Genomic DNA, 12442 nt, shown 5'->3' on the forward strand with positions numbered 1-12442 from the left:
GTAGTGATGGATCCTAATTACATAAGATGCATGTCAATTTACGCAGTTAATTCCTGGTGGTTCAGAGAGTGTTATGTGTATGCAGGACTCAAGTAATGAGGTTAAAATGTTTTCAGCACATAATTATTGGTTAAATGCAAGGTATTGAAATAAAATCACTAGAATAAGACATAAATATAAACATATCCTTCTCAGCACAGCTTTCTTCCCTTTTGCTTCTACTTTGTTATTTTACAGTATATGATGACACAACAGAGACCTGCAAGATTTGTAAAGAATAAGGATACACATGAATTTCTTATTCTACTCTCAGACATTAACTGGACATTATGGCGTTTCTTAATAATGTTCAGTTGAAAAAAAACAATGAAATAACCTTCTTCAGTAACAGGTTTTCTGCTATTGTAGTCAAATAAAATATTTCAAGAGTGGGTTAAGATCAGTGTATGTATTGTTTATAGAAAAATATGTGTCTTTAAAGCTTTCTTTATTTTATCCAAATGGGAGTCACAAGATGTATTTATCATTTCCATGAGCTATCTGATTAACAACTATAGGCAAATATGTTGCAAAAAATTATCTTTGAAAGTTTTCCATCAGTGGTTGAATTAACATACAGTAGACAGAAAGCAAACAGTCTGTTCAAGCAGACTATTCGAAGATCTCTCCTGTTGTTTTTGTTTTCACTACAGCTGGGAAGGGAAAAATTACATTACGTATATCCCTTTGGCTTGCTTTTGAATGATTAGTTTTGGTGCTGATCTAAAAAATAATTTAAAATATTTTTATGAGTTGGAAAACCTGTGAAATGCATAGGAGTAATTTACAATATAGATAGCCAAGCTGTGGTTTTTCTGATTATCCTCAGTCTTTATTTCTGTGAAACATCAATTTTGACTTGTTTTATCTTCTCTGACTTGTTTTATCTTCTCTAAAAATCATTCAGAAATGAGATGAAAATCTAAGCCAATTTCATACTTCAGTCTTGATGAACCATGTACTACTGAATTATGAACATATAATAACATTTCCTCTATGCATGATCGGATAGCCTTGCTTATTCATAACATAACTGGAGAAAAAGAATTAGACTTAAAATGCCAACCAAAAGGAATAACCACAGATACTGAGAAAGGCCGAGTACTAAAACTCACAGATTTTCTCATTAGAAAACCCCTCAAGTTCTCCCTGAGATGCTGTTTACTCTTTGTAAATACAATTAGAGCAAGCAAGTGATTGGTTTTCAAAGTTTTAGGCAGCAAATTCTAGGAGGAACAAAGATAGAAGCAAGTCAACATTTGGCTGCAATAGCTGTGGATGGTGACAGCAAAATGAGAGATAACAAATCATAAAACACTGCGAACAATGGGGAAAAGATTCGAACCCACAGCTGTCTGGAGACGTGCCCTCGTAAGTGCTAGAAGCAGCATACATGCTTGTTTCAGAAAGAGGCCTACCTGTCTACTAAATTTACCATCCTCCAATAATCCTGCTGAAGGATGACTCTGAATGTTCACTACAAAAACAAGAGTTTGACACATTAATCACACTTCTCAAATTTCAATTTAAGTGGGAAATGTAGACTTTATTGCTCCTCCTGAAGTTCGTTTTCATTTGTTCTCTAGAGTAAGAAGGCAGGAAGAAAAATGAGAAGGGTATTTGAGGAAGTTGAGAATAGAATGCTACACAGAAGCCCCTGCAATGTCAGACATTCCATCTACTCCCTGCCCTGTGCAGGACCCCAGGGGCTAGTGTGAGGTTAGGGGCCCTAATGAGCATTCTGGAAAGTACTGTTCTGTCCTATGTTATAAATATCTAAAAAGAAAGCGATAAAAATTAATATCACGAAAGAGAAAATAACACCTATTTAAAAGAAACCAAGCGTTGCTTTGAAATTCTGTTTTGAAGATTTTAATGAAGACTAATTCTTTGAAGTTTTAGGTTTTTTCCTGATTTACATTTTAGGGGACTGATACACCTTTGGTTGAAGCTGTTCCCTTGTTGTGTATGTTTTTTCTTTTTCAATATTATTTCTCTACCTGGGACCATTGAAACCATTTCCTGCATTATGTTTGTTACCATTTCTTACCGATATTGACATCCTAACAAGGATCCTGTATAGATTTTCATTTGTTCCTACATGACTGTATGTGCATAGCTGTGTCAGTGGTATAACTTGCTACCATGCCAAGTGCAAGGCAAATGCATGTGTCTGATGTTGACCTAAGTGTTGTGCTAGGAGGTCTTCTCTGATATAAAATTTTATTGCTTACCTTTGTTGTAAGCTGCCTCATATGTTTTTGGTATTGAAGCAGTATATATAAATAAAGCAAATAAAATTGCTTTACGTAGCTTTGCCTAGAATCATAGGTCTTAGAGCCTGACACTTCCTCCAGAAAAGCTGTCTGCTTTTGCAGGTAAAATATTTTCATTCCCATTTAAAATATGGGGTAACAAAAGCACAGATACTTTTAAAAGACTATGCCTGATCTCACAACCAGCGAACCTAACAGGAAGAATTTCAGCCCAGGTCTCCGGAATCCTTGCACAGTAGTTTTTCTAATTACTTACTTCTGCCTGTCCCTATGATGCTTGGTCCAAAGAAACTGTCAACAATGCATTCATCTACTCATTCGGAAAGTTAATAAACATTTATTGAGTACCGTTCAATGGCCACTAGGCACAACAGTGTTAAAAAGAAACATTTTCTACAGTGATGATGACAGTACTGATTCAGTGTGCATTCTGAACACTTACTGTGTAGAAGTTGGGAAGGGGACCACACTCAATGCTGTATGTACATGAATTCTTTTCAGTCTATAGCAATTCAGTGAATTGCACACAATGCTACATTTTTCTGGCTTTGGGTTTCTCCCTGTGGAGCTTTGCTGTTTTGGTCTCTGTGGTCCTTTTAAGCTCTAATACTCTATGAACCCAAGAAAAGATCTAGATGGCAGAGGCTATGGTAGTGTTTCTTTCTAGGCTCTATCCGCTAAGGCACCAGGCCACAGAAGATCTTTTAAGTTCCCTGTGAAACCAACAAATAGCCTCTCTGTGTAGAAGAACACCTTTCTGAGTTGAAAAGGAGATATTTTAGACCGTTATGCCTGTGATTAGTAGAGGTAGCCTTAAGTTAGTTATTAGAGTTCTAAGTAGCTGATTCAGTGATATTATAAACTACTTTAAATACAGTTTGGTTTCTTGGAATATTCTGGCACTGAGGGGAACATTACAGCTATAATTAAATCACTACTCTCTTAGCCCTTTTTGAACCTATATTCTGCCAGTTACAAAGGCTGTCAATTCATATCTTTTGGTAATGGTTGTGTAGAAGAAGGCTGTTCTTGTTCAGAAACTGAATTACCAATACTTGTGGTACACCTTCCCTGGCTGACCTATCGAAATGAAAGACTAGAAGTAATGATTAAATCTCATTTTTCCTCCCATGGTAGCAGGATGAGCTAGGTCAGTGAGGCCAGTCTCTGCAGATGGCTTTAAAATGCCTTTGTGATTTGATCTCCTTGCCTTGCCATCCATTTCTATAAGTGCCTATCACTGTCATCCTTTAGACCTGACAAGATTTCAAGGTGAGAACAGCACAAATGAACAAGAGCGTTTGTGATGACTCCTGTGGGTGTCGCTTATTAAATGAGTTAGGCAATGAACCAAGTCTGGCTTGTAAGCTACAAGGTAGGCTCGCCCATTTACACAAAGATAATTTCGTGTATTATTTAACCCATTCCAATACGTTGTCTCTTTGCTGTCCAGCATAAATGCATGGAAAATAAGTATAAGCTTACAAGTTAATAATGTCTGACTTTTATTTTCAAATAAACTGAAAATCACTTGGTTTCATTCCTTTGTTTGGATTCTTGCTGGCTTTCTCAGAGCAGCCAGAGAATGTTTATGAAGTGTGTGTGTGTATGTGGAGGGGGTGACGGAAGGGAATAAAAATGCATTGCTTCAGGGCTGCACATATGTTTTAGGAACTCTGCGAGTTCCGCACGTTAACCATGTCACAACTCCTGGTGTATCCCACAATTGCATTCTACTCGGAGTTGTTCATACCAACTCCAAATATTACCAGTAAACAGATTTCACTGTTATAAGTTAGTTTCCTATTCTCGTGACTAGCAGAATTGTCATTTTTCTTTTCTTGTAGATGCCACATGTGTGTATGATTTATAATCGGTGGTAACACATGTTCTTTCTTTTTCAGACTGGCAGTATGACGTGGCTCAGGCGTTCCCTCAAACAGAAGGGGAGGTGGTGCTGGATTTGCACTCGCACAGCCACAGGTGGAAAAGGAACTCGGAGCCTCTCAAGGCGGTAGACTCGAACCGAGCAAGCATGGGCCAAGACTCTCCAGAGCCAAGAGGCTTCACGGACCTGCTACTGGACGACGGGCAGGACAACACCACCCAGATTGAGGTAGATAAATATTCTGGGTAATTGAAATGGATTAATGACTGTATTTCATGGAAGGTGCCCAACTTCTGTGTACACATAAGCTGTTCCTTCATCTCAATCTGGAGCGTTTGGACTGTTTTCTAAAAGAACAATTTATTAATAAGTGTAGTAGCTGAGCCATTCAATTATTCATTAATTCATTTACTCATGAAACAAACACGAGCTTGGTGTGGTGATGACAGCGAGGGGACCATACAACGCCTGCTCTCAAGGAATTCGTTGTGTAAGCATCTGAATGCCACAAGCAGACCATCCCTATGTCATGTGACATGTGCAAAACCATACAGGCTGTAGTGTGGCCTGGAGGACGGTGTGATCAATCTGTTTGGGATTGGGGTTGGGGTGTTGTCAAAGAGGCTTTGCCTAGGAGTGGGCATTTAGGCAGGGGCTTGGCAGATGGAGAGGAGTTCACCTGGCTGAAGACCTGTTAATGGCAAGAGGGAAGGACATTTCCAGCAGAGTGAATTGCCTCTGTGGTGCCTGAGGTGTGGAATGGCATGGCAGTTGAGAGTCCCCTAGGGTGAACAACCATCACAGTTTGCCCAAGGTTGAGGGGTTTCCTGGGATGTAGGACTTCCAGTGCTAAAGTGGGACAATTCTAAACAAACTGGGATGGTTGGTCACTCTGTCACTGTGAGTTATTCTTTGTTATGGTTGGATCCAGGGAGTACAAGGAGGAGTATTGTTTGAGAGTGTTTTGTTGAGTATGGGAGTTTGCAGAGGGCACATTTTAGGCAGATTTTGGGGTTGCTCAGAGGCCTCAGAGGTTGTGTTAGATTTCTGAACTTTCCATGGTCCCTAGCCTTGCAAATCATAAAATATGATCTTGTTTGTGAACTAGATATAAAAAAGCAAACAAGTAAATCTTATGGAGATAAATGAAGACCACCCAAATGAGAATAAACAGGGGCTATTTATTCCATTTGCTGTTGCAAAGAGGTAAGCTAACCATCTCCTTTAGCTGGTAGAGATTCCAAGGCAGATAGGAGAGTGAAAAAGTTTTTAGTGAAAGAAAGTGAAGGCTTCACATATGTTCCGATTGAAGGCTGTTGGCATGGGCAGTTAGAGGTGGGCTAATTAGAAACAGAGCGTCTTATGTGATTAGTTTGAGGAACATCTTTGGCTTTCTGTGGTTGTTCCTGAGTTGAAAGCAGCAATGAAAAAAATAGGGAATCTCTCAGTTATTAATCAAGCCCTGACCCTTCTAGGATGACTGCTGCCAAAGCTATGATTTGGCTTCTTAGACTGGCTGCTGCAAAGGTTGGGGTCAGAGTTCATTGTCATGTGTGATCTGGCCGTTGTCTGTTTGCATGTGCTCTCTCTATCCGAAGTTTCACTTCCTATTAATACTTTCTCCCAGGTGACAAGCTTAAAAATTTTAAGAACCAGGCAGCATTCTTTTTACTTCCTACTTTACAGTCCTAGAAATACTCATTATTTAGGGTAAGAACTCAGTTTCTTGAAGCAGCTACTACATAGTCCTGTAAATAGTATCAAGGTATCATTTTGTTCCTTCCTAGAAGGTCTGAAGCACAGGCTGTGGGAATCAGTACATGTGAAAAGGGCAGGAATTTCTGAAACCCCTCTCCATGGCCTTAACTACTGTGTGGCTGTGGTGTCCCCCAGCTGCCCCAGCCAGGTCCTTTAACAGGCGACAGAGGATGTGTCAGGAGCAGAAGTCGTATGATACCTATGAGGCTATTCTGGCTCCTGCAGAGTGGCCTCATATTTTGGCAACACTGTTGTTATAGCAACTTGAAGTAGGCAACATAACTCTTCCCTGAGCCCCTCTTTAGCTGGGGAGCAGCATAAAGAAAGGAGAGTTGAGTAGACGCAGATGCATCTACTCTCTGCCTAGAACCAGGACCCAATGGAAATCGAAAGGGAAGAATAGTAATTCCTAGAACTCTGTGATCTCTCATGTGGGGTTTTGAGTTTTCTTGATCACTTATAAAATAAAAAATCTCTTTGCTCAGGGATGTATTAACTCTCCTGAAAATAAAATCCCAGTTGTTACTAGAGCTGTGCTTTTGTTATTCAGCTGATTTTTCTCTTTTTCACCTTAACAGAGGGAGACCATAAAGTATCAGTAGTTTTGAATCATTAAAAAGGAGGAAGGACAGCACAGGAGACTATTTGGTGGGTACTTGCTTGGGGCTAATTTCTACCAGGTGCTGAAGGACACTGTCTTTTTTAGTCCTTAGCGTGCTAGTGAGATTTGAGGCTCCAGGTTCACTGGGTAATCTCAATCACTTTTTATAGGAGAACAATTTCAGATTTAGGTTTAATATTTTCCTAAGGTGTCCCATCATGAGTATTCAAACCCAGCTGGTATTCAAACCCCAACTTGCCAGGCCTCAACGTTTATCCTTTCCACTTAACTTTGCTTCCTCCAGTAAAAAGAAAGACAAATGGCACTTGCATTAGGTAGTGATTCTGAATAGTGGCAGCCCCTTAATATCCAAACTTTGGTGTTTCAGTCTGGCTGGAAGGAGACATGTCTCAAAGCTAGAGTTGCATAATAAGAGCACTGCCTTTATTTTGAGATTCATATATTTTGATTGTGTTCTGGCGTAAGGATTAATAGAAATTACTGAGGATCTGAAGTTCCTCACATCACTCCTTGACACTGCCACTAGTTCTGGAAATAAAAATCTACACCCAAAACTTCTTTGGAAAGTTTTACTTATCCTGGCCTTTAAAATGTCATTTTGAATACTGTTGCATCTCTTTTGGAGAAAAGAGTTTTGCTTGGTTGAGTTAAACAAGAATGAGAAAGAAAGGACCCAAATGGTTATAGATTGAGTACTCTATGCTGGGCATTGTGACAAGATCTTTCTTATCTTTTAGGAATAAGTGTTCTGGTTTGTATTGTTTAATATAAACAATACACATGAAATACCATGTGTGCTTTTTCCTTTAGATGCTTTCAGAATCAATGTGAGGCGTAAGAATTATTTTGTCCAGCAGCCCTGTCTCTGGTAGTGGCTGTTAAAATCATTTGTATTCCAAGGAGACTAAAATCATCCAGGATAGTTGTCCTGTACATGTTCACCTCATTTTTCCCCATTGTCTAGACTCTATATCCCACTCTCATTTAAATAATAAAACAAAACAAAACAACAAAAAAACCCTCAACACCCAAAGAAGACAGTAGCACATTTACTGTTTTGGCACATATTCATTCTGAAATAAACAAAGACTGTTATTCTTTTAACTCGGTACTTGGTGACAGTATTTTTTCTGGCTCTACACAATAATAGATAATGGAATGATTGTAAAACTTAGTATCCCAGTTAGAGAATTCTTCCAATGAAAGTTTCATTGTTGTTGCTTTTTTTTTTTTTAATATTCTTCCCAGGAAGATATAAAGATGTGTTGATGCCAACTGTATTTCCTGTCGAATAAGGAGAGACCCAACAGCTGGCAAATGTCACTGTTGATCTGAATGTTGGTTTCTGTGAGACTTTTCTTCTTGTATTTCCTCTGTTCATGTGGACCTGTGACCACTTAGGTGAAAAGAAAAAGTACCTTCCGCTGATTAGTAGTTATTAAAAATGAGGTGTCATAAAACAGTCACTAGGTACACTCCTTTTTGAAATTATGGTGAGATGTAATGGCTTACAGGACCCTCAGGTAAGATTGGATTTCGTTCAGGATTTGGGTTTGTTTGAGCAGTCTTCAGTGAACCCACAACCCCAGGGACAAGTGTAAACAAGCAGGGTAGGCGTATTCACCTTGACGCTGGCTGACCTTCCGTTATCTGGCGTGGACCTCTTGCAGCAACAACAGCACCTCAGAGAATGGAGAGGGCTTCAGTGTTGTTGGCTGAGAACTACTGATGCTTCACAAAGCTGTTTCCTATCCTTGTAGGATAGTGTTGGTAACTTACAGTTCTTTAGTTTACAGAAATCAATCACAAATTCCTTTGTGGCATGCTGAACCAAGTATGTGGGTTTTACCACTTGTTCATATACATTATTTGGAAGTATCATATTCCCTCTCTTGGGACAAAGGTTTATGAAAGGGATTACATAGTATGATTTTTGCCTTGATTCAAAAGTGCCTGCGTGACTGAAGAAAGAAGATTTTAAAAACAGGGATTATGGATCATTTAAGTATAGTCTCATGCTCTAAACTGACTCAGAAATTGGGAACTAGGCCAATGCCTCTGAAATTTTAACATGCTTACATATCTCTTGGGAATCTGGTTAAAATATATGTTCTGATTTCTTAATTCTGGGCTGGTGGCTGCCTGATCTGTATTTCTAACAAGGTCCTAGTTGATATAGCTGTGGTCAGCGTATGGGCCAGTTTTTCTTTAATTCCTTTGTTTTCTTTTTCTTTTTTTTTTTTATTTCAGCATATTATGGGGGTACAAATGTTTAGGTTATATATATTGCTTTTGCCCTACTCGAGTCAGAGCTTCAAGCGTGTCCATTCCCCAGATGGTGAGCACTGCACCCATTAGGTGTGAATATACCCATCCCCTCCTCCCCCTCCCCCCTCCCCTGCCCGTCATACAATGAATGTCATTAATATATGTGCGCATAAGTGTTGATCATTTAATACCAATTTGATGGTGAGTACATGTGGTGCTTGTTTTTCCATTTTTGTGATACTTCACTTAGTAGAATGGGCTCCAAATTTTTAGTTTCAAGGAGGTAGACCACAAAGCAGATTTAGCTATTAGTTTTGAAGGTATAAATTCTCAGAAAAATCTTGAATTAAATTTAATTGCCTACCAACAATATGTCTCATGGAGTTCTCATTCTGGTACTCAATTGAAAATTGCAGGTGTATCCAACAACTGTTCTGTCACCCACTTGTGCCTTAAAGTTCATATCTGAGGAGAGTACAGTTGAGAATGATCAGCAAATATGTGTGAAAGACTTAACTAAAAACTAGAGGTAAACAATTTTTCTCTTAAACGCATATGTAAAAACTCTCTCTGCTCTTCCACTGTCATACACTCTGCCAGTTGTGTTGGCATCTTATTTTTACAAATTGTACAATATGTTTCCTTAAAAAGTTTGCCAATTGCTAATTGCTGCACACAAGCTTATTGTGTAGGCTCTAATATTTTATTGCAGTCCATAACTAGGTAATCTCTCTGAGGGGAAAGACATTACTGGCAGCAAATGCTTAATCTAAAAGAGAGTGTGGGGCCAGGCACAGTGGATCACAATTATACTCACAGAACATTGGGAGGCTGAGGCGGGAGGATGGCTTGAGGCTAAGAGTTCGAGGTTGTAGTGAGCTTTGATTGCACCACTGCATTCCCGCCTGGGCAACAAAACGACACCCCATCTCTTTAAAACAAACAAACAAACAAACAAACACCTTAAAAAGAGTGTGATTGCTTTGGTGATTATTTTACAGAGAAAAAGGCACATTTTGTAATGTCGATGTGGGCAGAATCCTCATGGTATGTTTGCAGTATAGAGTATATCAGATTATCCTTAGATAAGGATAATTCTTCTTGTCTGTCTTTTAAGCATAAATAAGTTTTCTCAATTTCACAAGTCTGACAATGACAATAATGAATATAAATATGCAATAGTAATAAGACACACCATCCTGATTCACAGAAATAGAGTGACAAAAATTTGCAGGGTACTGTCATGCTGGTTCTTTCTTCAGGCTGCTATTCTCTTACTGATGCATAGAAGACAACAGTTACATATAAGCAGAATGTCATAATGCAGATTTTTGACAGTTTTCAAAAAGAAGAAAAGTACCTCTTAACATTGAACCGTTCTGTTACTATATTTATTATGAATGTGAAAAGCTGGTGGAGATTTTTTTTTTTTAATGAAGCATTTCCATTTTAGGGGATTTTATACTTGCAGAGGTTTCAGCATGTGGTTGCAGATGTGGAAAGCTGTGCACAGGGAATACTAAGATTAATCCTGAAGAAGTACACATATTGGACTCCAAAGTGAATTACAATTTCCCAAATGCTTGTAGGTGTCAGATTGACTTTCACAAAAAAGAAGAAAGAAAGCATTGTGAAGATGTGCAATTGAAAAGGAGAAGAAATATTGCATAGGTTAATTAACATGCAGAAGGAGACCTTTATTCAGTGGAGAGCCAGGATTAATGTAGGGACAAGGTATCACTTGAACCAAGTCATGAAGAGAGAATTAGAAGATGTCAAGGTATTGCTAGGCAGAGAGTTTTACACAGATAAGCAGGAGCAAGATTTTAAACTTCATTGTGTTCTATGCTAAGGTGTTTGGAATTTATCAGGAAGATGCCTTGAAGCTGCTGAAAGATATTAAACAGGGAAAGGCAAGATTGCACTGATGCTCCTGGTAGATTGCTGAGGGAACTGGATCAGAAAGTCCAAATCTGAGAGTGGAAAATAAGTTAAAGTTAGATGAGAATTGTGATAGAGTGATATAGTGAATGGTTAGGGGAAAGACTATGAATGAACATATGAATTTCAGAAATATTTAGGTTTTTAAGCCATTCACTTAAATTAATTGTTATTGGCAAAATTTTGCCCAACCTTAGGGTGCTTGCTTGATTCTGAAGGTTAATTGTGGATTTTTGTCATTGCTTCTCCTGGTAGGGTGACCTGATACCACCTTGAAAACACCCATCTAATGTGGGTTGGGAATTAGCCTCATTTCTTCAACTCTCTAGGGCCAAAGGTTGTACGTTAACTGACAAAAAAATCTATTTCAACTTTTTCTGTTTTGGTAATTTGCAAAAACACATAATTTTTAAACTCTTGATTTTATCCCATTCATTTTCTTTTGGAATATTGATGAGGACTTTTACTTTGCAAAGAAGAAAATGCACTGAAAATAGTAAATCATGTAGAAGTGAATTCTACAATCATTGCTCATCCTCTAAAAAGATAATGAGGATTAAAATAGAGTATCATATATCTTGCTCAATTATAGATTATTCTTAGCTTGACATGTCAGCTCCTTATTGGAACCAAAATGGAAAAAGATCCATAACTGTCCTTTAAAGAATAAAGAATAACTGAATTTTCTCTCTGATGCTTCACTATTAGCTAATTGAGTTTACTTACAGTAATGGCATGAAAATAGTCTTTGGAATGATACATACAGGTTGTAAATTATTAAGTAAGTTAGTCATATAATTTATTTCCAGAACAAGAATTATGTTTCAGCGTGAATAATATTCTTGCATTCTCCATGTTCAAAGAGAAATATATTTAATCTTCTCATCACCTGAGGGGCCCTAAGATTAATTACAAGAACACTGCATCGTTTTTTTTACTTCAATTCCCTAGCCATTCATAAGGAGCCCATTATATCTTCCCTTTGCATTAAATAGTGAAAGTGATAGGGAAATTCTAATAAAGGGAATTCCAGGTAACTGTTAATCAGGTGACTTTCTATTTTATCATCTTGCATACTTATTTTTCTTCTTGGCTGATATGAGTTTTCAACAGAGCATTTAAAATATACTTCTGTGAAAATTATTATTTTCAATATAAAAAATTATAGTTGAGCCACAATGTCATAGGTCTAAATATTTATCTAATTGACTTTTTAAAATCATGCTAAGAAATCCAGATGAATTATTTTGGTAGTTCAGAATACATCCAGTCTTTATATGTGGAACAAGGGGCTCAGGATGAAGGAGAAGGTGACCATTCAGTATGGGCTGGAACTCAGGAGCAGGAAGGCCAGCAGATGCAGGAGGCCCCTGTTCTCCTGGCAGCTCATGGAGAGTGCAGCTGGATGCACCCACAGTGCAACAACAGAACTCCAGAGAGGGATTTGTTTCTTTGCTCTCCCAAGCATGGGAGGGGAATTGCACAGGGGAAATGCGCATTTGAGGACCAAGCACCCAGTGTGATTCAGGCTTATCCTCCAGCAGTTTAGGAAAGTGTGAAAAATGTCATTCACCTGTACCTTGCCTGGAGTTACCAGGTCCTCAGAAATATTGATTGAGTTCAGCTCAACTCATGTCCCTGTGGGGACCA

The 12442-nt window shown here is 38.4% G+C and overlaps 1 protein-coding gene across 1 annotated transcript in view; it reads left to right on the plus strand.

Annotated features, from left to right (window-relative positions):
- PLXDC2 (plexin domain containing 2) overlaps window positions 1-12442 on the plus strand; it is a 357321-nt gene that overhangs the window by 138828 nt on the left and 206051 nt on the right. The window contains exon 2 of the mRNA XM_069458825.1: window positions 4220-4431. Coding sequence (XP_069314926.1) covers window positions 4220-4431 — 212 coding nt within the window. The remainder of the gene's footprint in view (window positions 1-4219; window positions 4432-12442) is intronic.

This window comes from Eulemur rufifrons, chromosome 25 (genome assembly GCF_041146395.1).
Source record: "Eulemur rufifrons isolate Redbay chromosome 25, OSU_ERuf_1, whole genome shotgun sequence".
NCBI classification, from domain to species: Eukaryota; Metazoa; Chordata; class Mammalia; order Primates; family Lemuridae; genus Eulemur; species Eulemur rufifrons.